Source organism: Ammospiza caudacuta, chromosome 5, assembly GCF_027887145.1.
Source record: "Ammospiza caudacuta isolate bAmmCau1 chromosome 5, bAmmCau1.pri, whole genome shotgun sequence".
Lineage (NCBI taxonomy): Eukaryota > Metazoa > Chordata > Aves > Passeriformes > Passerellidae > Ammospiza > Ammospiza caudacuta.
The window spans coordinates 46,228,855-46,256,000 of NC_080597.1; the positions used below are offsets into that span (position 1 = coordinate 46,228,855).

Consider the following 27,146-nt stretch of genomic DNA (forward strand, 5'->3'; position numbering starts at 1 on the left):
CAATTGTTTGCATTGTGTTATATAATTTCAGCTGTAGCACAGTGTGATGTGGTTGAGTATAATCAAACCTGACATGGTACAATACACAGAGTGATGACAAAGACCACAGACTGTTCACTGGAATTTGTTATACTGAAAAATGCATAATTCCCCAATGAAATGTTTAGCAGTTTATGTTTTGTTGATGAAGACCCAGAGTGTAATTGCTGTCTGTGGGTTTTGCCTCTAGGAAATTCACGGGTCCGTAGCCTACATCAAGTTTTGTTCCTTCCTCAGGCCTTTTAGGAGCTGACACTGTGAAGTAACAATGGGGTGAATGTAGACATAGTGTTGGTCTCCTGTTCTTCGGGCTTTTTCCTTGTAGAGGCTCTTGTTTATTGTTTGACATTAGTGATATTAAAGATTGCTGAAGTATTCAGTATACAAGCTTCGCATAAAGCACACAAAAAATTAAATAGCTGCAGAACTAAGGGACACATATTGCTTCACATAATTAGTATTCCGCCCATACAAGGTTGTAGGACAATATCAGCTAAAGTTCAGATTTTTTTCTCTCTTTCTTCTGATGGTAATGAGCTTTCCTCAGGAATATCTGGCCTTGTATAAGCAACTGCTGAAAGTTCAGTTAAAACATTTTCCAAACTCCAGATCCTTTGGTAACTGGCTGCTGAACCAGAAAGGGTGTTTTGGTAGCTCTCCTCTTACCAGATTGCTCCTCTTATTGGACTCAGTTAGAGCAGCATGAATGGAAGTGATAGGTACAGATATGGAATAATGAGGATTGTCCTGTTGCCTTCTTTGTTTGAAAGATTTGGGTCCCCATGTTCCCAAACTAACTTTGCAGTGCCAGACAGAAAAATTTAAAGTGTGATTCCTTAGTAGATTTTATTTCTGGGTTTTGTTTGAGTGTTTTCCCTGTATCCTGTTCTCTGTCTGCCTGTAGGAAGGTTTTGGAGTACCATATCAAAGTCTCTTCTGGGCATAAAATCTGGAGACATGGATTGAGAAAACATATGCATATATGGGTATTTTAGCATTGATATACTTTCATTTTAAAGTTTCTGCCATAGGGAAAATGAAAAAAATAATATTGGTAGATGTACACAGCTGTTTATGGGAGTCCAGGAATTAATGTAGTTTCTAGATTAGTTTTATGTTTCTGCTTCCCGCTTCATTGGTACAGGCCCATATGGAGCCTCGTCCAACTGTTCTTCTTTAGCCAGTATTTTCTGCCTGAAATAGTTATACTGTTTTTGGAAAAGAGATCAACTCTCCATTCCAGTGGTAATTACATCACAACTCTCATTTCATGTGTGGCAGACTGCCTTACAGAGCCAAGTTTAATGCATTTCTAATTTAAAAAGTCCAAATGAAACAATATGATGTTACTTCTCGAAGATATCAAATTGTTCATCTTCTTATTTTCACAGCTCACCATGTTAAAACTGGGACCTGTGAAGTGGTGGCGCTTCACAGATGCTGCAATAAGAATAAGATAGAAGAAAGATCACAGACAGTGAAGTGTTCCTGCTTCCCTGGGCAGGTAGCAGGTACCACCCGGGCAGCTCCTTCTTGTGTTGATGGTGCGACTCCTTCTATTTCTTCCTTTCTTTGTGTTCCTGGGAGTTTTGCTGGCTTAAGGTCATTAATGAGACCCACTCCATTACAGTTAACTATTTAAGTAGGAAATCTTCTGCATTTTGAAGGGAGTACCCAAGGTGAATGGGAGAAAGATGGAAAAATTAATTATTTGCTATTGCTTTGTGGAAATGCTAAACAAAATTATTATGGCAGAGAAAGAGGCCTCTTGAGAGGCTAAATTTGATCTAACTAAAAAGAGGACTTTTGGAATTGTATGAAATTCACTTAATTAAAAGTATTTATGCAAAACCTACATAAGCATATAATTTTCATATACTACAGTATTACATCTTTATATATTTATCTCACAGGAAAAAAACAAGCAAACAAACAGAACACAGTTCTGTCTGGTTTTTAATCTTTTTAGACCTACACCGTTATTCCTATTCACAGTGCAATATTAGTGTCTTAGCAATTCTGGTACTGGCTCATATGTTTTATTTGGGAAAATACTAGATGATTTTTCACATCTCTTTCTCTGAAAGAGTGGCAGGATTCACCCTTTACATGATCTCTTTAATGTTGATATGTTGTTGGCTGTAAATATGGCATCATTGGGGAATAAATTTAATCAAGCTATGCTAGGCTATATTCTAGACCAAGCAAAAGATGAGATTCTACTTAAAACTTTGAAATCTGGCTGAGCAAGATAAAAATGAAGTTGGGAAGAAATGCTGTGAAGAGATTGACTTTGAAGCACGTAGCACCTTTTGCAAATTGGAAACCCAATTTTTTCTGAAGGTTCTGAGGTGGCTGAAAATCACAGATTGGCTGTCAGTCAGCGTGTTTGTCATATTTTCCTGGAAAATAAATGAAATGTTGCAGCGTAATGACATCTTAAAGTGTCCATTTCCACAAAATGCAAATGCATTTGTTTTTTTTTGTAGCTTCGATAGTGGAGCAGAAATGGTGGTGCCACATGCAACCATGTCTTGAAGGGGAGGAATGTAAAGTTCTTCCAGATCGTAAGGGATGGAGCTGTTCCTCTGGGAATAAAGTGAAAACAACTAGGGTAGGTATGATACCAACCTGACATGTTACCAACAAGTAAAAAAAAGAAAGGTGCACAGGAAATTGGGTGCACAAAGAAGACCTAAGTTGAGAAGACTAAAGAAGCATGGGAAGAGAGTTATACTGGGATTGGACTTCCTGGTCCCTCACTTTTCTCAGCATACTTTTCAATTTTTTGAACATAGTAAGCTGTGTGCCAGACCTTCTCAGGTAAGCACTGGAGATAGTAGAGTTGATCCCTTCAACTAACAGTAATGATGAAATGCATTATAATCTAATATGTATTTCTCTCTGAAATCAGTTGCTGTGTACTGTGTCTGTACACTTTTCTAACCTCTTCATTCAAAGGATAAATGCTTCAAACCAGCATTTTGTTCAGTTGCATGGAATTACAACATTTCTACATAGAAAGCACTGAGCATGGTCAGCATTTGAGGTGTCATTACAGGATGATCTGGTTCTTTCCATCTTGTATAACTGTGATTTGCTAAAAAATTTTGACAGAGTTTCAGGGAGTTCCTTTCCTCCACTTGACACTTTTTCATATTATTGGTTAAAATTTATATTAACAGAAATGTATTTAAAGGTCATATACAATGTCTGACAAAAAAGGATACATGCTATACATGCTGTCCACGTTGCATTTTAGTGGATAACAGAAACAGAAGAAAAACAAATTTTTCAGATAAGCATTAAATGCACAAACTTCCTAAAATTAGGGCATTGTATCTTGTCAGGGACCACACAATTCTTCATCAACATACAAAAATGAAAATGTACTCTGAAGACATATGCATGTGTTTAAGTATAAACACCTTCCTCCCTGCACCCCAGGACATGTACTCATGACTGATTTTTCTTTTGTGTATTTAATAGTTTGTAGTGTCAGGCCATAATATGCTAGATTGGTGTTTACTCTAAACAGGTGTTTGAGTATCTATGTAATTTTACTGAAATATTCCTTACATAGGCACTAAATTTCTGGTACACATTGGATGTGGTGAAATACAGCAGGTACTGACTGAATTATATTTCTTCTGTTCCACAGAGAACTCTATATGTCTTAGTTTCTGTATTTATAAGTCTCCAAAACATTTTGACATTATTTGAAGGAAGGATGCTTCCCAAATGTTTGCTTTGAAGTTCCCTTCCTAAATACACTTTTAGATGTTTTTCTTCTGAAAACAACCTTGCTGGAATGCTGCCCACACTTAACTGTATAAATGCCAATGCAAATCTGATTATATGCACGTAAAATATATTTGCATATAGAATATAATAAAAAAGGAACCAGATTGATGTTAAAGAAATATAAATAGAATATAGAAATATTTAAATATATTTATATATATAAATATACAAATATATAAATATATAAATACATAAGCATAAGCATAAGCATAAGCATAAGCAGAAATAGAAATAGAAATAGAAATAGAAATAGAAATAGAAATAGAAATAGAAATAGAAATAGAAATAGAAATAGAAATAGAAATAGAAATAGAAATAGAAATAGAAATAGAAATGTGTGTGTTTTGAAATTTTTCCTGGTTACTACTACATCAAAGTATTAGTGTTACAGAATACTTGCCATTTTATATGTAGTGAGAGAGTTTAACGAATTGTAAGTAAAAATGTGGACCTGAATTATATTTCTGCTGGAAAAAAAGTGGTCACAAAAAGGGGAAAATCAATTATGATTTCTTTGATGAGATTTCTTCTTCAAAGTTTGTCAGATAGGTTTCTCTGCATTGATTGAGGTGATGAAGTTTTTCTGCTGTTAGGGATCGAAAGAAGCCCAAGGCTCCTGTCCCCAGGAGCTCATGCCTTTGTTGTTTTTAGACTTTTAGGTTTGTGTCTTTGCAGCAGCTGGAATTTTCTTGTCCTCCATGGTGGGGGCAATCCTCAGAACTCATTTAATACCTCTTCCATAATGATGCTTTGGAAAAGCCAGTCCTTTTCTATATGTGCTATCATAAACTGATTCAGTTCGATGGCCACCATAGCCTGCTTACAGACCTAGCACCAGTGAAAGGGAAATACTAGTCACCTTAAATCCCCCCTGTTTGTTCTGCTTGTCCACATGCTTTATGTTTTCCTCCTTTTCCTTTCATTTCCCACAGAGCTGCAAGGCTATTCTGAGACAATAGCAAACTTTAATTCAAATTCTGACTGCAAGTTGACCTAAGTCATTGAAACCAGGTCAGTGACAGGTGAATGGAGGTCTCTCTTTCAGAATCAGTGACCTGTGATTTTAAGAGACATCATTCCGATGGCCAGTAAAATACATATTGCTATTGGAAATATCTGTGGTTCTTTGTGTTAACAGAGTAGCCTATTATCAAATGGCAAGTACTTTTCCCTTACATGTAATCACTACCATATTTTTGTAGCTCCTCTTTCTGCTCCCCAAGGTCTATATAAATAAAAGGAAAAAATTCTAAATTGCTCTTTTTTTCCAAAATTCTCCCTCTTTTCTTTTGAGAAAAATAAAAAATAACTGTACAGAGAGCCAATATTAAGAAGTTATGAATAATAAGTTTCTGATTGTCAAAGGAAATAACCTATATGTGATTATCATGTGTAATGTAAAAGCGTAAAGAAATAAAGGGAACTAAATAGCTTGGGTGATTTAAGTAAATTACAGAAAAATCTTCTCAAGCCTTTCCTGAAAGGCCAAAAAAAAAGGAGTTTATCTTCACCTCCAAACATTTTCTGTAAGTTTGCCTTCTTCATGTGCCAAAATCCTGACGTAATTACCTGCTGAAGTACTGTCTTCTACAGGATACCAAATTGAAAAGTAGCACCTACATTTCCACATCACGAGTTATTTGTAGTTAACCTCTATGTTAGAAATAAAAACAGTGAAGGAAGGTGGTATTTTGAATGTCCACCTCTGCTTATATAATCTCACTATTGTAAAAAAATTATGATACTGACTTCCTAATAGTTATGGTATTAGTCACTAAGCAAAAAAGGCCAGATAAAAAATGGCAGAAAACTAATTGATTTTTAAAAATGTGGTCTACTTGAGGTTTTGCATTTTGTTCAGTTATATAGATCTAATAAGGTCATACAAGAATGATGAATTAGAAGTACTCAGAATTCAAAAGGTGAGAAATCAAATTTGGAAATTATTTACCTTTAGTATACAAACTTGGGTATTATTTTCCTAATCTGTTTACATATTAGAGGGAAAAGGTTGATATTAAAAATTAACTATAGAAAAGAACTGAATATGGGGAAAAATGTGTATGAATAAGATGAGTACTGACTATTTTGGGTCTATGTAGCCTGCAGGAGAGGAAGGGAGAAAAAGACACTGACAACTTAGGTAAATCAGTAAATTTTTCGACATCATATAAAGAAATATGGGCTTGTGTTCTCAGTCATAATACCACAACAAAAGCGGATGTTCATGAATACATTAGGAGAATTATGAGAGGATTATGAGCATAGCTGCAATTTTACCAGGGACGCTTGGGCATTCTCCTCCAGGCTAAGAAACTGTTGTGAAAGGAAACTATTGCATTTTTCCCCCACATGGCAAGTCTCAATTTTTGATACATAAACACAAAAAATTTTGTCACATTGCCCTCTCTAAATGATGAGAAAAGAGTTTCAAAAAAGTGAAACGTTTTTTTTACATTTGCAGTACTCTTTCTTCTACAGCCTCTTTCTAATAGAATTGTAATTCCAGAAGTTCTCCTTCTTGTTTCTTTCTTTTTGTTGTGTTTCCTTTCTCTTCTTGCAATACAGGAAAGGGTCTGTATTAAAAAAAGTAATTTTCCCATCAGCTGAAAAATATACTGTTATTACGTATAAAACTGAGAATGACATTCTAAAAATTCTCTGATTTTATATCAAACAGACAAGCTCTTTACAAAGAGTGAGAACTAACATTTTGCAGTCGGATAAAAGCTGAAGCGAAAGAATTAAATATTTCTCTTAGTTACAGAGTATATTCCACATCAGAGGTCTCTCTCTGGATAGGGCTTTTCCCTGGGCAGATCTAGATGCCAGGCTTTGTTTGTACTTTTAAAAAGAGTACATTGCCTGCTACCTTTGTGATACAGGCAGGGTTTGCATAAAGTGCCCCAGTGGTCGCCAGTTCTCCAGGCAACCACCCTGGGACTAGCTTGGAAGATGTCATGGCTCCTGGGCAGCGCATTAACCTGTGTGCCTTTCCTGCAGAATTTAGAGAAAAAGGGCAAGGTAAAGTGGTGTGTCCTGGGTCTCATCTTGAGATTCTGGAAGTGGAACGTGACTGAAGAAGTGTGTACTTGCTCCAGGCAGTGGGAGAGTGTTCCTGGGCTGATATTTTATGAACATATAGAAAAGTATGCAATGGTATTTTTCATGAGAAAAAATATATGAAAAAATAAGCTATTTCACTTGAAAGGGGCATACACCGGTCATCACATCTGGCTACCTTAACAATTCAGGGCTGACCAAATTAAAACATGGAAATCATAACATTATCTAAATGTCTCTGAAACACTGATAGGCTTGGACACCTCTCTAGGAATCCTCTTCCAATGTTTGACAATCATCTTGGTCAAGAAAAGCTTCCTGGCGTTCAGTCCAAGCCCTCCCTGGTGCAGTGTCAAACCATTACATGGTAATTAAATGGTACCTTGTCCTCAGTCTTTTACTTTTATTTGGTAGAACTGCTTGTGGAATGAGGCATAGTTTAACATTAAACTGTGGTTAAATTATGTGGGGTAGAATTTACTGGACTTTGTTCGGGTTAGGACTCTCTGGAGTGAGATAACTAGCCCAAGCTCTAGACTGTCTTTTTACTTTTAGATAGAGTTGTTCAGTTCCAGAGGACGGTTGATTTTGTTATAAGTCTCATAAATTGTCTTCTGGAGGTGCTTATGTTTCTCAAATAATCTAGAGGAAAACTACCATGACTAACTTAGCTGCTAATGTTTAGAAATTTAATGTTGAATAAGAAACAGCTAGCTTAGATAATTTAGTCACTTTGATGGGGTCTTCAGCAGGAAAATGACCATAAAGGCCCATTCATTCTTTGTCAGTTTGGGAAGATTTGGACTTTGACCCCTGTCAAATGCAATATAATATAATGTAATATAATATAATATAATATAATGTAATATAATATAATATAATATAATATAATATAATATAATATAATATAATATAATATAATATAATATAATATAATATAATATATAAATTTTAAAAATGCTCATATTCTGAAGGTACACAGCTGTGAGCTAAATTAGTGACTCATACTATGATGAGCAACATGTCCAGTATCTACTATACACTAAAAATTGGCAACAGTGCCTGTTTTAGAATTGTTGGTGTAATGTTAATACTAATAATATAAATTAACAACAATGGAAAAATCAGATACATAGTCGATATTGATTATTAACCCCTGAAAATTTCTAGAAATTGAAAGTGAGTAATGTTTTCCTATAAACACGGGGTAAGAAGTATTTTCAGCCAGGTTATAAAGGGCTGTGGTTTGGAAATGAGCATTCAGCTTCTGGAATAGCTGAGCACCTACACTTTTAAGAAGGGCTGAAGGAACTGAAATGTGGAGGAAAGCAAACTGCAGAACAGAAAGAAATCAATAGCTAGTATATTACTATGTAACTATATGCCAAACCAATAGCAGAAATAGAGTACTGCAATAAAATAAAATAAATATTATAAGGGCAGAGAGAAATAAAAGAGAAATATTACAGATCCCAAAATAAATCCATAGTGAGTATATTTATCTACATTCCAAATCCAAATCTGCATTCCAAATCAATAGCAGAGACAGATGACTAGTGTGAAAAGAACAGAAATATTGCCAGGATGCTGAGAAATCCATACTCATACTGAGAGCATCTATACCTTCAAAAACATTATAGGAGAGAGCTCAGTAATTTGAAATATTCCAATTTATCTAATTTTACATTATGGCTTCCAGAATTTAAAGGAAACTCAAAATTGAATAAATCCTTGGGAAAATAGAAAATTTACTGTCTGAACACACCAACTGGCTTCATTTGAAGCCAAATTGTGATCAGTATATGCATCCCACTGCTCTCAATCAATGCAGTTTTGTTGCTATTTATAAATACTGCTTACATTTTTACTCTACCACCTCTTTCTCACTTGCAGATGCTGAGTTGTTTCTAAATTAATTACAGCTGATGAAAGGGGAGACAGTAATTTTATTTATGTTTCAATTTATGAAGTATGCTGTTCATAACCCTTTCAGCATGAGGAATGGAAGGACCCTTGTTTGGTACCTTTACATTTTGGTGGGCTACTCAGATTCCCAGTATCAAGAGGCAGCATAAAGTGGTGACTCAACTGCTATCAGTGCTGTCATAAGTGCTGCTTGAGTAAGACATAGTAATAATAATACTAATAATACTAATAATAATAATAATAATAATAATAATTACAAGAGAGCTAAAATCCCTGGATATGAAAGGAGAATGGCATTTTTCTTGTAACTGAGCCTTACCTGGAGTTAGCAATGCAGCAATGTTAGATGTTGGTCTGTAGTTCAGACAAGCAACAGATCCATAGGTTCTTTAAGTGTTACTGTTTTTTCTGCCAAAGTTAAAAGTGTGGTAGCTTCTTCCTTCATGTTTTTGTTCCTCTTACTCCTCCAGGTTTTTCAGAAACAGCAGTAGTAATGATATGGAATTAGAAAAAGCAGAAATTCATAATCTAAATACAATGTATAGGCTATTCCAGGATGTTTCTGGTAGGCAGAATGTATGGTAGTTGTGCTCAGTGACTGCTAAGAGAGCAGTGTATTTCTCACATGACATGTTTTACAGAGTAAAAATGCTGCTAACTTACAAGACATAAAAAATTTTGACCACTGAGAAATGTGAAATAATTGTAGGATAGATGAATGATCTGCCATGTGTCAGGTACAGGAAGCACTTTTTCTACTATTATGTAAGGGGTTTTATCATTGAAGAAACCACCTCACTGTAAAACTACTTTGCTCCTCTGCCTCACTTCAGAGCCTCTGTATAGACTCCTCGGCACCTACTTTAATTTATAATGAAGATTTATTGGAATAATGTACATATATACAGTGACCAGCAATACCTGGAGGTTCATAAAAATGATGTGATTACAATATAAGTGAGTGCACAAACTGTAGCAAAATATTACCCATGGAAAAGAGTGATTGCACTTGTGACAGCCTCTTTGTTGCTATGGTATCTCTTTCCATGCCTTTGGCTAATCTGTCACTAGGAGAAATTTGCAGCTGTCTCAGCATGTTTCTCTTTGCTAACTCAGAGACCACTGTATCTAATCTGTCATTAAAATAGCAATAAGTGGTATGCACATATTTTCTAAGAATAAATACAAGTTTTAGGGGATGAATAAGCTGGTAGTGTAAATAGGATGACACTTTCTAGGGTCAAACTGGACTTTTGTATTAATCAGTAATTATTGTTTTGATCTAGCATGGCAGTTCTTTGCTTTTGAAGCTTTGTATTTTTTGTAGGGCACCTAAACACTAATCTTTTGGGACACGTGGACATTTTGATGGAAATAGTTATCATGCCAGCCAACACATGTTAAAAGGAGTCATCAGTTTTCAGGGCTATGCAATTTACTGATTTTCCTAAAAATAGCTTTTATGTACCAAATTTGCCTCTTTAGTGTGAAGTTGGTATGCCTAGTTCTACCCTAAGTAGAGTTGTGAGTCTCCATTTGGCAGGAGTCTAGGCCTTACTGATGTTCCTTTGTGGTCACAGAAATCTAGACCAGAAATCTAGTCATGGTCCTTTCTCCAGAAGCAAATGTACTCTGAAATATCTGCAAAAGAGCAATTATGGAATAAAGGATTAAAGGAAGAAGTGTTGTGGTGTGAAATGCAATGAGCAAAGTAATAGACTGAAAGGTCAGTAAAGCTTGTCGGGCAAGTGAGGATAACCCAAACATTCAAATCCCAAAACATTTTCAGTTTCAAATTTTGTTTAGTTCTGTTCTGAGTTTGAGTCCTATGGATACTGAAATGAAGAATGAAAGTGAGTAACATCAAAAGAGAGAATGGATTAAAGGCAATATTCACAGGTACAGATCTTTTGAAAAGATGGAGCCTGATGATAAATTGCCTTGCTGTATCTCCCTTCATCACACCCACAGCATAGTAGTATATGCTGTAGTTTATGCATTTTTGTCAGGGAGTAGTTTTCCTGAAGGTAAGATTGCAGCTAGAATGCATTGTAAGGCACCATTTTAGCTTCTCCAGAACCTGAACATTGACAGAATTTCTCTGCAATCAAAGCAAACTATTCACTATTTAAAGAAAAATGCAATTAGATTTCAACTGCATGTCATTAATTACTAACCAGTGATTTTTGCAACCATTACTTTTTCCATGTGCAAATTCTCCAATTAATCTGTCCAGCCAAGATGTTTTCTGCCTTTGTCCCAGAAGATTCAACTTGTGATTTACTTTTTTATTCTTCTGCTTTGTCCTTTGCTGGCATGTTTGAGATATTGACCTCAGGTCTGAAAAAAAATTTTCTGCCTCTGTGATGGAAAATAAGAGCAAGTACTTAAGGCTGTTTGTTAATGACTGGTTTTCTTCAATTCATTCACCCCATGAATTTCCACTTTTCCAATGTCCTGACACCAAAATCAAAGATGTTTCTACTTCCATTTGCAGCTTCATTCTGCCAGTCTCTTTGCCATTCACAGCTGTGCAAAAAGGGCTCTTTGAATATCTAGTAGTCCTTTTAAATTTTCTTGGAAAATTTTTGTCAGGTTCTAATATCTCAGAAATTACTGTACGAGATGATATTCAAATGCCAGTATCATGTGAGTCATGCTGGCATGCTTTAAGACTAGTGCTTCTTTCTTGTCTCGCCCTCCTTTTTAGCCTGTAGGGGCTTCTTTGGATAATTTCTGAAAGTCAGAAATGATATATTTTTGGTCAGAGAGACCAGGATATTCTGAAACCTCACATGATCTGCTGCCTAAATAGCTTCAGACAGAATTTTTTCCTCTTTCCCTGGGTATTTGGCTCAGGCTTCACAAACTCTACATCACTTCTAAGTTGCAGAAAGGTATGAGGCTGGCCCTCCATTGTTCAAAAGGTAATGCTTTTATTTCTTCAAAACAACATAGTTTTCTTGAGGTATTTCCTTACTCATTAGGACTAATTATAGAAAACATCAGAAACACCCCCTTGGCGCAGCTCTGCTTTTCTGCCTTCTTATAGGGAAGGAAATGAAATATAATCGCTATGAAGTGGGGAATCAGACATACAGAGCATTCTGAGCCTACAGAGTCACAGAGTTGGAGGAGTGAACAGCTCTCAAACCAATTGAAATCAGATTACTCAGCCATTATTCCATTGCATAGCAAAGTGAGCATGGTTGTAAATCTTAAATATTTCTTCCTAAGAATAATGAAGATAGTCTTATCCTTTGTGAAAACTCTTCTAAACAAAGAAAAAACTCAGACAGGAATAAGTGGAAGATTGCTGCCTATGGCTAAATTAATAAAGAAAGCAACCAACATAGAGTTAATTTCCATGAGAATTTCAAAATTGCACATTTTTTTATGACTTGTAGTTTACTTTTCTATCACCCTGGTGAACACCAAGTCAATTTCAGGAAAGACATTACTGCTGTGTATAGAGAAAATACTCCAAAGGACTTTTCATGTTCTATAAAATGGACTCTCAGCTTTCTTCTGCTGCATTATTAAAATATACAGATGATCCCTTCTTAGATCTTACAGTCCTGATTATCATCCATCACCTTCCATATCTGCAATGATAAATGCCATAGAACTCTGAAGTGCAGATTCTGAAGCTAAAAAATATCCCATCCTCCAGGGCTTATTTGTATGATGAAACCTGTAAAATTATGTTGGCAAGACCAACAAAAGTTTGTCTCCAGTTTATGAAGAAGAATGGGTTTTCAAGGAAACAAAGCATTGTGTCAAATCAACGTGCATCTACAAATTCAGTAGTAATAGATCTGAGAATTTTAATAGAGCTGCAGATTGAAGAATGTCATAAGATAAATTACTGATGCCAGCCAGAAGAACTTGTTTCTTCATCCTGAGTTCAAACTTTGTGGCTTAGAACCATGTTCCTGCCAAAGGAAGACCAAAGGACTGTGTCTCTACTCATGCTGTTTCTAATTCAGGAAAATGCACTCCATAATCAGATTAGTTGTTCTAGAAATTTGACATCTCTCTGTTCTGATTCCTTGTCACCTTTTCAGAGTCACCCTGGAAAATGTAAATTTCTCATCTTCAGGGCATCACTCCAATTCCACTTGCTAATAATTTTTATTCCTCATTCATGAAGAAGAAAAAGGGAGCAGGAGACTTTATTCTAGAATTCAACTTGACAAATTTGAAGCCTATTTCTTGGAAAGCCAATCACTTTTTAGAAGGTCAATGGGGAAATTGCCAGAATCCTTTTTCTTTCTCGCAACCTTAAAGCACATTATTGGTACTTACATTCCTGAAATTTGAAGGCAACAACCCTTTCTGAGACTTTTGGTCTTTCCTTCATTACATGAGATTTTAGAATTCCAGAGCCTAATTGCAATTAGCTACTTTGATTCATTCATACTTTGTCTTAGGTCACAATCTATTTAGATAAGATAATGAGAAAATGCATATATGAAGACAACTGGACATGTTCTATAAGCAAGACACTTTAAATTAAATTCATTTTTAGCTTTGACAGAATACTTATTTTCTGTTCACTGTGAAGTTCAAAAATAATATCCAGATGATCCTGAGTACAGAGATGTTATAAGGTGTTGTAACTTTCACCTGTATATCTCCATAATGCTCAAGCAAGAAAACATTTACTTATTAAAGTGACAGCACTTGTTCTGTTCATCTTTGACCAAGATGACTACAACTATTGGGAATCAGAAACCATAATCTTGACTATGTCTTAGTGAAAGAGGCTTTATGTGTTGTTTTCCTGGGCAATGAGAAATCCTTCTTATTGTTCAGCCTCTGGGTGAAAACCCATGTCTTCCTTTTTCACAGTTCTACTAGGACTTGAGAAAAGATATCAAAGATTTTTCTGAAATCCTTCAGATCTGCCACCTTTCTTCTTTTTCTTGTCTTTCTTATCTGTATTGGACTAATGGCATGATGGGTACTCATACAGGAGAAAGTTAAAATTAGGATTCCTGAAATTAATTTTATATTCTCTGAAATGGTACCCACTACTCTGTCAGTACCTATTTTTTTAAGCCAAAATTTCTCCAAGCACAGAAAAGTCTTTTCTTCATGTGGAAATTCTAAATGGATGAAAAGAGAAAGGAGAATGATCAAAGGGATTCAAGTTGATGACTGATTCATTGTTTTTAAATCATTTTTCCCTCCAGGATATTGGTTCTGTTGTTTTCTAACTTGTGTTTTAGTTATCTTATATTCCCTCAGCTATGGCAGTATTCCTGGAGACAAATGTGAATGCACTTCCTCAAAATGCCAGCAGTGGAAGCTGGTAAGCAAGTGGGGAAAAATCACCAGAGAAATCTCTGAAGCTTGGGACAAAGGCAGAAAACACATCAGTACTGCACTAACAGAACAGCAGGTACTCTTATAGAGAAGATAAAATTACAGGTAAGGAAATAATTTACATTTCTATTTCGAACTTGTCCAAATGGCTTGTTACTCTCCATTTAAAATACCAGGAAAAACCCTAGAGCATAAAATTTGAAGAAGAAAAAGATCTCAAATTTGAATAATTTGGACAACCTGATTTTTTAGTGAGGATAATTGGAAGTTCTGACCTCCTTTCTAGACAAATATATTAAAAGATGAAAATTCTTTATGCCTATTAGACAGTTTAGAACCTCAGTCTAGTTTTAAAACAAGACTGGATTTGAGTTTTTTAAATGTTTTGCTTTTTTGTATTTAGAATGTAAACACAGGAAAATGCTTGTTATAGGGTTTCCTTTCCAATAAAAAACAAGTGTAGCCTTTTCCATAGGTACATGATGTCAGATAAAGCCAAAGACAGAAGGACTCTCTTCCCATCTCTCCATTAACACTTCCTGACAGGGTAACACGACTCTTTCTTATGCTTCAGTTTCCTCATAGGTTGAAAGGAAAGAGGTTATTTTTATCTCCCAGTTGGGATGATTAAGCAGGATAAGTGGTGTAGAAGAGAAAAAAATTACTTTTTTGTAATTAATTGTCTTGCAGTCTTTTATGCCGCCATGCTGCAGTCCCACTATGGAGTTGTGAGCACCATAAAAACCTCAAGAGGATATATCCTTGTCTGAATTGCTGCAGTTATTATCTGTTACAGAAAGTAAAATAAGGTTTTTGTTTAAGTCTTCTTTTAATTTAAAATTGTTGTCTGTAAATGAAACATTGTGTTACATTAAAATAATTCTACCATAAACTCTGTTCTCTACCGAGTTACAGAAAACATTGAGAAAATTAGGGTATGTTCAAAACAGTGGCATAACCTTTTGGAAGACAGTAATAATGAGTATATAGGAAGGACTAATGAATTGGATTTAGCCTTGATGTAACTCATATATCTTCATCAACGATTCACTATCATCATTATCCCAGTGAGATGTACCAATTAATTTTATTTTGTAAACTATCCAGTTCAAGGAAGTATGAACACAGGACCATATTAATTGATTTCATAGTACTCAAATATGTAGAGATTTTATTTAAGCAAGAAATTTTTGAAATTTTGAGTTTAATCTTGTATATTTTCAATGATCTGCAGCATGATATTTAAGAAAATAAAAGAAGAAAACTTCAAGAAATTTTGGTGATCTGATAAGATGCTATGTATCACATCAGAAGTGATTATTATTGGCAGGTTCAAAATCTATCTCAAATATATAGATAAAGAACTATCTGTCTGAATTGAATATTGTCTTTTGAAATGTGTCCTCTGTTGTTTTATAGTGTTTCCTGTAACCTTCTAATTTTTTTTTTTGCTTTAAACATATATGAGGAGAACACACTCAAGTCTTTCATTTTGAAGGAATTCTGACTTCATGACTCCTTTCTGTACCACAGGTCTATGTATGAACTTATTCTCAAAGAACTTTCCAAATACTGTTTTGTCATACTTAAATTTTGCTGATTACTTTCAGAAATGAGTGTAATCTATCAGTTTCTATTGCTTTTTGGTTTGAATTTGAGTATGTTTGGGTATTTTAAAGACCATGCACTTTTCCTAAGAGAATTTTCTCTGATTCTGAAATGTTTTAACCTGTCATTTTTTATTTATCCTTGTAAGTTAAAAAAATATTCCAACTATCCCAGTTTTGTTTTCTGTAACTAATTTCATAACAGTGTAGTACTTGACATGTGTTTGTTTCTTAGGCAAACGTGTAAAACTCCTCAAGTCCGAATGGAGAAGTAGAGAAAGGAGGTTTCTGCTGTGCCTGATGACAATTTTTGTTTTTTCCACACTCAAAAAATATTCTGGCTCCACGATGGAGCACTAGTTGTGATGAATCCTAGTCTTGGTCGGATTCTAAGGAAGGGCCAGAACGTTCGTTGAGGAATAAAGAGTCAAACCACTCCAGAAAATGTGTTCCAGCCCCGGTTTATTGCTCACAGAGCAGCAGGTGTGTACAAATACAGGTTTACACAGTATTAAAAGGAATTGTTGTACCTTACTCCTCATTGCAGTTGCTTAGTTTGCTGTGGACATTGAAGACTTGTGGCTCATTTGGGCAGAGTTTCTGGAGGGTGGTTGGAGAGATTCTGACTGTGCTACTAAGCAGCCTCAGAGCATTACTTAGATGCTTCTGGGACCCCTAAAATATCTTCACACTCTTGACTTTCAGAGATAGACCCAGTTGGTAAGCTTAAGTTACTCTCATGGGTAACAGCAGATGCTCTGGAGAACAGCACTTGGAAGAGAAATCCATCTTAGTACATCCAGTCTGGTGTGGCATCTGTAGTTGAAAGCTCAGTATTACATGCTGAATTACTTAAATTTCATAAAAAATCCCCAAGAATTGGGTATTTCCATTTCATTCCTAAGACAGGCTAGAAGCTGTTTACCTATCTTAAAACTGTGTTAAGGCTGAAGACCTTTATCATTTACAGGAACATACGCCATGCTCTGAGGTATTTTTCCATTACCTATTTTACTAGTCCTACCTTTCAGACTATTAGAAGTAAGTGGAAAGATCACTTGACATGGGAAAGGTTTCTAAAGACTTTTAAAAATTTTTAACACTGGCTGTCTAGATCTTCACTTTACAACCAAAAATTTCCAACTGAAATCCTTAAGAATGGTGGAAAATAAAGGAGTGCAGCTATATTTCAAATGGCATTGCATGAAATGAGTTTTCAGAATGTTTGTCTCTCTATAATGGAAGTCATAAGCACAAGAACTATCAAAAGTGCAGTTTGGATTAGTCACTATGCAATAAAAATATGAAAGAATTATAAGGTTTTAGAGTCTGATGGTTATCAAAGAACTGGGAGCCTTTTGAGTCATGTCCTGGGAAATGCACTTTTTAATTAATAAAATGAGCTACTCATAGCTCCTGAAGGACAAGCATGAGGATCTGGAATTCTAAATCGCTTAACAGGCTTGGCAACATGTTTAGATTAATACTTTTCATACTGCAGTGCCTAAAATAAAACTAAGGGAAAAATTTGAAGCTGAGTCCTTAAATAAAAAGTTAGGTAGGATCAAAATTTTATATACAGGAATGAAATATTTGATGACTTGAAAAAGTGTCTTCCAATACATAACCTTCTCTGAAGGTAAGTGAATCTGTGTAGTTATTAAATATCTGTTTTCCAGACTGCTCAAAAAATAACTCAAATTTTGCGTTTTGTCATTAGCCCAGTCAAAGGGCTGTCTGTAATACTAAAATAAGGGCCTGTGTCCTCATTAATGGTTTTCTCTTGCAGTTCCCTTGAAATGTGCTTGAGTCACCTTCATTTCTCAGGCTTTTGAAATGGTTCCTCCTCCCTCCAGAAACCCAGTTATCTAGCAATAAGGACCCAAATCCACCTCCACCTGCTGTAAGGGGTCTATACATATATGAGCCCTATTCCAGAAAGGTCCTTAACATCTTTTTGTCCACTTTCCCCAATTCATTGGAACATAAACGACATGATTATCCATCTGTGAGGAAATTGTGAACCTGTCCTTTGTTAACATTTGCAAAGTACTTAGGATTATCACTGGTACAAGATAGTAGTACTAGAACAGAAGCATTTTCCAAGCTTAAAAGTTCAACTGTTTCAGTGAATGAACAAGCACAAGTGGCAATGCAAGCTGTCATTTGCTTTCACAGGCAATGTAGGAATGATAGTGCATGGCAAACACACTGCATGGATTTTAATGTTCCAGGAAATAGTGTGCTTCCATCTGTTCAAAAGATCCATTTCCAACCTCAACCTCATTCTCAGAGGGCCTGAGTAGAGAAAATGCACTGGCAGATGTTTGTTTCTGGTTATATGGGCCCTGTTTCTACACTGTAGTATTTATATTAAGTTCTTGCTACCACAACCAAATTATTTATGTTTTAGAAAAGAACAAGACTGATATAGCCCTCCTGAGTTCATTCCTTTTTAGAAACGCTTTGCTAAAGAATCACTTAGTTCATAATTTTATTAAATTTTTTGTGGTGTTTTGCATACAGTTTAAGAAAGGATACCACAATTATGACACAAAATGGACAGGAACATACTGCATACAAACAAGGGCTGTTTTGGTATGGGATCTCTGTCTTTTCTCCAGCACTTGGAAGACAATCCATTGTAGGCATTTCTTCAAGCCATTACTTATGGCTTTTGTCATTCCCTGTATTTAGCATATCTCATGTTGGTTATTAAATAAATTTGTGAGACCCCTTTTATTTTTGCTTGAAATCCCCATACCATTTTTGTTTCCCAGAGGCTTTTAATAGTTTAGAAAAAAATGGAAGGGGTGCCAAGTCAACTTCATCTCATGAAATTCTGCTTAGCTCAGGGTGAGCTATTAATTGCTTTCACAAAAAAAAAAAAAAAATTCCTTTCTGTGTCTTACGTATCTCAAGAGAAAAAAGAAAAAGCCTGAGTATGCTTAGATGACATGACTTATGATCACACACAATCTTATATAGTTGATGGAACAGTTCTAATTAAAAAGAAAAAATCCTCTATTAAGTACTTTCTGCTTCTTTGGAGAAAACCCAGAACAGAGGGTCCATCCATTCCATGTGGAATCATCTGTCAAGGCAAGAAACATTGGCCTAAATATTTTACCTTTTCTGCATTTGCATTGATACATAGCCCTGTCTTCCCTCCAACTCTCCTCACACACTAAATTAACTTCTTTACTGTGCATGATGGAAAAGAGAGAGAATTAAATTGCAAGGGGAGATATAAAAAGGCAAGTTGTCACATTCCAAGTGCTTGACTTTGCAAACTTTAGAGTCAGTTTTCAATACGGATTTTGTGTATGGCTTATGATAAACACAGAAAAAAATTCAAAAAGCTGCCAGTAAAAAAATAGTAACGTACAAGTTGTGTTATGAAATTTTCCAGCACGCACTTAATTTCAATATACCATCTATTGTTATCTGTTTTATTCCAACATTATTATATAATAATTAATTATGTGCCTAATTTTGGATGCAAAAGCCATTTTGTAGCTAGCTAATGATTTGTGATATATTTGTTTCTGTGAAGAAACAGAAGAATTTTACTATACCTAATTGGGGTTCTGTAACTTTGATGCTTAGGTGCTTGACTTAGGGAGAAGTGCTTTACTATTCAGGTAATATTCTCTCACCATTCTTTACATCCTACAGTCTTGATGTTTCTTCCTTTCTCTTCTGAGGCAGAAGAAAGTCCTGAGTAAAAGTATCACAGTTTTTATTGAAAATCTATTCTAACAAAATAAACACTATTATCTGCTGTATTCATCCACTGTGTGGATTTCAAAAATGAGGATATTTTTCACCCATTGTTGTCCAGAAATATCTCTTGAGGCTGGTAGCTTTTCTAATGTGATGTCATGAGATCTTTCAATCTCTGATCCATTCTGCATTATCCTGGCAAAAAGATTTTACCCAAAGACTCAGTTTGTTCAGAACATTTAGTAAGCAGAATAATGTGGAAATCTTCAGGTGAATTTAATTATATGTTGTGTTAAAATAAAACAAGTGAGTCCACATACAATTACAGCCAATTTACAGCAGCCACTCACTAATTTAAATTAAAAAGTCTGCAACTGCAGAGTAATTATGCTTTAATTGCATATTTAGGACAAGAAAATGAAGAGAATCTAATGTGGTGTATTTATGATATAACCACAATGTGAGAAAATTTATTATTATAAAGAGAGTAATTGCATTCCAAGAAGGAACAAATTAATTCAAATCAACACATAGGATGCTAAGGTTTCATGTACTTTTAAAATTTGTATTGTTAATTTTCCATACATATTAATTATTAACGGAAAACTTGATTTGCACGTTTCAGGGTGTTACTGTTCTCTACGGATTTTAAAGATCAGACATGTATTGTTATTGGTCCCTCTTTTCCTATGAAGGTCTTTGGCACAATACCTTAATACCTTACTTCCCAGACACTTGAATCAAATAGCATTTACTATATCCAAAATTAAGCATTTCTGGGATTACCACCTCTAGGTATTAGCTAAAATTTCATTGCTTCTTTATGAAACTGCCTTTAATATCCAAGAGGTTTATTCACTCCCTGATGTGTATGGTGCATGGATATATAACTTCCATTAATGTTGGTGTGCAATCTATGCTTGAACACAAGAAGTATTGAAATCATACATAGAGGCAAATGTGGACCACTAATATATACATATATATGTTTGTGTGTGTGTGTGTGTATGTAGGTGAGTGACCTGATATAGAGCAGAAATCTGAATGGCTATCTGCTCTTTTTTTTTTCTTATTTTAATCACCTATCTAATTTATGTGACAGTGTATGTTACTTCCATGGGGATATTTTCACCACAGGGTTGTAGTACTAGGTGGGAGGGGTAGATAGGCATGCAGATTATGATTTTACTGACTTTTCTGTGATTGAAAGCACATTTGCACTTCGAAACAGCTACGTAACTGAGCAGTCATGTGTGTGCAAAAATACCATTTTTGTTATCTGAAGTTTATCACCTCAGCCCATGCATAGATCTGTGAAATAATGCATCACACGATAGTTGAGATTGGAATGCAACTCTGAAAGTGCCAGCCCTCGGCTCAACTAGAGACATCTAAACCCTGTAAGGGCAAGACAGCTTTTAAATATCTTCAGTAATGGAGCCCACAGTCTCCCTGGGCAAAATGTGCTAGTACTCTGCCACCCTCACAGTAAAAAAACATTTTTCTGAGAGGAAACTGTCTGTGTTGGCTTGTTCTCAGTTTCTTGTCCTGCTGCTGGGCACCACTTTCTGGGTCACTTTTCTTGCCCCCCTTTCTTCACATATTTGTATACATTGATGTGTTTCCCCCAAGCCTTCTCTTTTTCAAGTTGAACAGTTCCAACACTCTCAATCTTTCCTCATATGAGATACTCCTCTGTCTTATTTGCCTCAGTGGCTCTTTACGGGATAGACAGATAGGTAGAGATAGATATAGATATAGAGAAATGTATCACAAATGAAGCCAGTAAAATTCCACCTGCGGATAATATCAGAAGATGTGTATTTTACATTGTGTAGCTCAGTGGCACCTGGTTCTATGAGCAGAATTCCAGCTTGCTACAATAAAGCAAAAAAATAAATACAATAAGGTGGTACATCAGCCTTTTGAGCTTTGGTGCAGGGCACAGAAATATGTTGCCTGACTGTTAAATTAATTCTTTATTATTTTTTCAGGCAATCTTCCACTTTAGAAGGGACCACATGAGGCTGTTTCCAACAGCAAGACCAAAGCAAAATAAAAGCAGTGTAATAAATAAGCCTGTGTATCATAAAAATCACGAAGCACAATTTTATTATCGCCTCAAGTGCAGTTCCTAGAAACAACTCTGCGGAAAAGGCAAACTGAAGTAATGAACTCCTTGAACAGTCTGTTTAATATTCTGTTTGTTGTACAGTTATGCTCTGCAGAGCTGACAAGAGCTGTATGCAAACAGTTTTGCTGAGGGCAAAAGAATGTTTCATCATTAAGGAGCATGACCCTTCTCTCAGTGATCAAAATGAAAAGCGTATGTCCCTTGATGTCATAAAGTGTTGTGACCATTCCAATGAGTTGTTCTTCAAACCTTGGAATGTTTCCCCCTGACACAGTTTGATGATTAATTGTATCTACTGACACAGCAGAAATATTCCTCAAAGTTATGTTTCTTTGATATGACAAATTTTTTCTTTTAAAGTTTAAAATCCAAATCAGTTAGAGGGAAAGTCCAATTATTGTGAAATGCTTTGTCCCCCACTCTTTCTTTGTGGTCCTTCTGTTTCCTTCTTGTTTCATGTTAGGCTGGGTGAAAACCACTCTAAATTAAATCCTCTGTAATTTTTTACTTTGTGAATAACAGGATCTCTATCTCTACTTAGCTTCTGCATGATTTCTTCCTGTTTCTCCACTAGGTGATTATTGCTTGCTAAGATAAATTAAGCCTTTAAAAGGACATTGCCTTTTCCAACTTAAATGATTTTATGATGTTATGATTGCTTTGTAAAAATGCATGCAAAGAATGGAAGAATACAGCTCCAGTATCAGTCACGGTATACTCAATAGCTAACATTTAAAAAGCATAGTTACATACATAATTTTTAACAACAACAAAAAAAGAATAACAGAAAACATTAAATGCCAACATGTGGGTTGGCAATTCATGATTTTATTATATTTTAAAGCATGGTCACAGTTCAATTTTTCCTTGTCAAATCCTATCCTCACTAAACACTTAAAAACACCATTTAAGTTGGGGAGCAATGCCATTTAATATCATGGGGGTTTATGCCCTTATTTAAAAACAATAGAAAGATGTTTGCTGGACAGAGATCTTACACTGCAGTCTCATTTTCCATTACTTCAGAAACAGATTCACTATGCCCAATTTCTGATTTTCTCATTTTCTTTTTCTTTACAGGTAACCCGATAGCTAAAGACAAATCAAGCCAGTCTCAAGGCTGATAACTTTAAATACAACACATAGGAATTTCATTCATCCAGGCAATCCTTGAAGTGAAATTTTATACTGCTGGGGTGTATCCTTCAGAATCAATTGTTTCAATGAGAACCTGGCTTGCAATCAGCAAGAGCCTTGAGATCAAAACTACTGGAAAGTTATTTTGAACTTCTGTGTCACAAATATTTCAACTGATTGAACTGTGTACACTTGTAGAATTACACTTGCTGAGGAATTTGCAGCTGTAATCATGAGCTAATATACTAAAGGTGCAGAAAAGCAACAAACTTTTGGGTTCTCCATTGCAGAACAGTGGCTTTTCATCTTGAAGTCAAACTCTGAAATGTATTGGATCCTTCACTCTGAAATGATCCTTGGTCCACTGTTCAGATTGCTGGTGGGACTGCACATGGCTTTAATTAAATTTCTGTTGCAGAAATTGTCCTCAAGCATGGCACAGTTTTAGACATTTTTATTTGTGTTCTAATCTTGCAGCTCTCAAAGGTACATATTTCAACATCTTGAAGTTGCTTTGTTATAGGAATGGAATTATATATCCATTGTTAATAATTATTGTTGACAAGTAATAGTTATCTGAATACATCAGTCATATTAGAATGTATAGTCAGGTTGACATGTTTCCCTAAGGCTAACCAACTACTGCAGCTTAACAGTTAAAGAAAGTAGTGGTCAAAACTCAATTACCACTTCCATCATAAGGCATTTTATATATTTAATATATGCATTTCGATTTAGTTTGAAGGAAATGGGTGTTCCCAATATGTACTTTACTTTCCTAACCTTTAATTCATTTAAATTGATGGTAAGAAGTCAATTACACTATTTCATCCCTTTTTTACAAAGATAGGCAGGGATGTAAATGAGTTTTGCAGTTATGATATTGGATGGGAAGCATTCAGAATTTTTGTCTTTTTATTAAAAAATAAAATCTCTTGCTTGAACCTAAATACTGATGGATGCTTATGTAGATGTCTGCTCAGTCTGTTTGCCATAAAGGAAAAAAGTCCTAGTGCTCTCCCAGTATTACACTTCATGGGTGTTTTGCTTGCATACAGTCATCCAATTCAGATCTGTTTTGTTAGAAATTATTGAACTTTGAAATGTGTTGTTACATGAAAAAAATCCTCAATATTTGAAGGCCTTAAGCATCTTTGAGCTTTTTTCTAAGTTATTACAGAATGTATAATTTTATACTCCATTTAATGTATATTGGACCGTCTGTAATGTTGATACAAAAGAAGTTTGGCAATTCCTTTTAGTGACACTGCATAAATACAATGACTAGAGGGAGTTCTGACTGTATGCTTTGGTGAATTGAAATGAAAGCCACACACACCTAATGGTAGTCAAAAATACATAAAAGTAAGCTTGTTTAAGTCTGTGGTCATCAAACACAGCAAAACCCCCAAAAATAGAAAAAAAAAAACAAATAAAAAGAAAAAAAAGAAAAAAAAGAATAGAAAGAAATGGTTTAATCATTACAAGCCATTGACATGGGTAGTTTAGTTATATATTAAGTTCTGTGATGGATGAACACCCTGGTGAGCTCTGCCTGTTGCTGTAGCCCTGCTGTTCCAAAACCATTTCATTACGTCTGCTGTATTATTGCACAGGAGAGCTTAAATAAAATAAATGACTGTTGGGAATAAAACTGAGAAGTATATTCTATCATTTTGCTCGAAAATAATAAGAAATATGCTGACAGAAAAAGATCTTATTTTCTGATTAAAATTTAATTAGAATAAACCGGTTGTAGCAGAAACTAAGTCTCTTGGTATTTTAGGATGGATTAGTATTATATGGATTTGTGCTAAGAGGTTCAGGATGGAAGGAACATCTTAAAGAGGTTTTCTGGGACAGTGCAAAGTGTAAATGTGCTGTTTTGTAAAATCTAAATATGACCTCTCTTTGGTCGAAAATCTACATCATGCTTCTCAATACTTGTTTTCTTTGTTTCCTTGTTCTTAAACAGCGCTGAAAATACTGTATTATATACAAGTGTAACACATGCATACCAATAAATGAAAATAAATGGATTTTCAAATATACTGAATAGATTCTCTGCAGTAGATTAATGTTGTGACTATTCATAGCAAGTGAATAAAATTGTAATATAAAATAGAGTTCCCTGTATGGATGTGTGCATTGGAGGTCTGTTTACTCATGGAACAAAATAATTTTTTGGTGAATAAGAATCTCAAAGGTTTTATTAACTTTATATTTCCTACCACTTTGAAATGTCTTTTTTTGAAAGGAACTGATACCTATGGGAAATTCTGGCGGGTGTACTGTTGTTTTCAGTTCAGATTGAATAAATTTTTTCTCTTCACAAAATATGAATCCTGAAAAATTATCATTTAGATGTTTTAAGTAGCAACAAGACATGGTAGACAATCCTGAAAAAGTAATATTTCAGGTTAATATGTAGAACTGTTTAAAAGAAAAGGAAAAAGAAAGCCAGATTCTCAGATCTGCTTGTGCACCTTGAAGCAAGCTGGGAGCCCCAGCTGAGGTGTCCATAGTGCAGGTTTAATGCTCCTTCAAAAATGGAGTGACAGGCTCAGCTATGTGCATTCATGTAAGAATATTAATTGCTTCAATTAATAATTTATTCATTTATATAATATTTTCTAGATTGTTTCATCTGATTGCAAAAATGATCAGGCATTAGGATCAGATCCATGTTACTCTTTGAATTAAGTAAACATCAAGAATGCTGAACTGCAGAATATGAAGTTCTGCAGTTCCAAGTGGCAGTGCATTGAGAGAGGAAGAAAAATCGCAGCTTTGTGATACCTCTCACAGTTAGATGTATTGGATCAGTTCAGCAAAGCACAAAAGGAAGTCCTGATATGAATCTTAATGAAAAAAGATTCAAATCTAAAATAAAGCTTGAAAAGCATTCAAGTCTAGATCTTGGTTGTATGTGGTTTATTGGTCATAAAAAATGTTAACCTTTTGAAACAGCACTGCTGCAGGCAACATTGTAACTACCTATAAATACACCTATTGTGCTATACATTTTCAATTCCTGTATTTATCCTGTATCTTTTAGATCTTGACTCCTTCAGCTCTGCCTAAAAATGTTTCTGGTCTAGCATTTCAGTACTACACCAAACAAATGCAGTTCTATTTTGTTAAGAGTCTATATGCTTTAGGAGTGCATCAGATGCGTTTATTTTGAAAATAAATTATCTGATATAAAGTATTTTAATTTGTTAGTTTTCATAAAAATATATGCAGGGATTTTTTTTTTTTGCTCATTATAATTGTACAGCTGGCTTTTATAATTTCTAGGTAATGCATGAAAGTCTGTAACAACACAACAGAAATATGTGATTGGCATCCTTTTCTGTTGATTTACTTCCTCCTCCTTCATGCCTCAAATTTTACACATCTGTTAACCAATCTATTGGCAAAGAAAAGGAGCACAGTTTTGATTTGCAAGAGAACTGTTGCCCTAATTTCTAGGTTTTTTTGCCAAAAGTTGTATAACTCTGAATCAAACCTGTCACACCTGAATAATCTGATGCCATTAAATGATTTCTTGCGAATTCAGCGGTCTTAAATTGTAAAATAAGAATTTCCTAATCACTTTGTCTTTATTACAAAGTTTGTATCCTGAAAAACATTTTTGTTTATTCTTTCACAGAATGAGTGAATGTTTCCAGATTACATCTTTGGTCTTGTTTCTGTAAGAGCTTATTTAATTTTTGGACACTACTTCACAGACAGTCATTGCAAATATTTTAGCAAAAGTATGGCTGGGGTTTTTGTACATTCTGTATTCATCTGTACTACAGAAGAGGTAGTACATGAAAAGGCTGAATTTCCCACAGCTTTGCTAACAGTTGAGATTACAAGTGTTGTCAATGTCTTGTTATCCAAAACTAATTTAAAACCATCTGGCAGGAGGGCCACTGATGGTGAGAGTGGAAACTCTTGTGTAAGGGAGTGACAGTTCTTTATCAGACTGCTGTGAATAGGATGCTGGGAGAGTCAAACAACTGAAGTATGGTTTCATCACCAGAGATGTAGGGTCTGGGGAAGTGGATCCAGCCTGTGAGCACAGGGGTACAGTCAGCATCCTGAACCTGTGGCTGTGGGGGTGGCAGTAGGACCTTAGACCTGTTCTCTGGGTTGTGGGAAAGGTTTGACTCCTGTCTCCGGGATTTTCTCCACAGTCAGATGACAGAAATGACAGGGCACCTGGGTAATTTCAGTGTGGTTTGTATAAGGCCGTCAGATGCAGATGATTGTTTAGCATTTTGTTTAGAAAATTCTGATCAAGCAAATTCATTAAAGTTCACATATTCATTAAATTCCACATCTCTCTCTCCATTCAGGTCAATGGTTAAAGGAACTACTCTCTATTT

The 27,146-nt window shown here is 35.2% G+C and overlaps 1 protein-coding gene across 3 annotated transcripts in view; it reads left to right on the top strand.

Annotated features, from left to right (window-relative positions):
- TAFA2 (TAFA chemokine like family member 2) overlaps positions 1–25,104 on the top strand; it is a 182,759-nt gene extending 157,655 nt beyond the window's left edge. Inside the window, exons 3-6 of one of the 3 annotated variants that reach the window (XR_009274758.1) lie at positions 1,431–1,583; positions 2,529–2,653; positions 14,086–14,268; positions 22,711–25,104. Coding sequence is in view for 1 of the 3 variants with exons in the window: in XM_058805265.1 (XP_058661248.1) it covers positions 1,431–1,583; positions 2,529–2,653; positions 22,711–22,722 (290 nt within the window). In the remaining 2 variants the exon portion in view is untranslated. Of the gene's footprint in view, positions 1–1,430; positions 1,584–2,528; positions 2,654–14,085; positions 14,269–16,005; positions 16,254–22,710 lie in introns of all 3 variants that reach the window. The other 2 variants (XR_009274759.1, XM_058805265.1) reach the window with 2 other exon arrangements.
- The last annotated feature ends 2,042 nt before the right edge of the window (positions 25,105–27,146 follow it).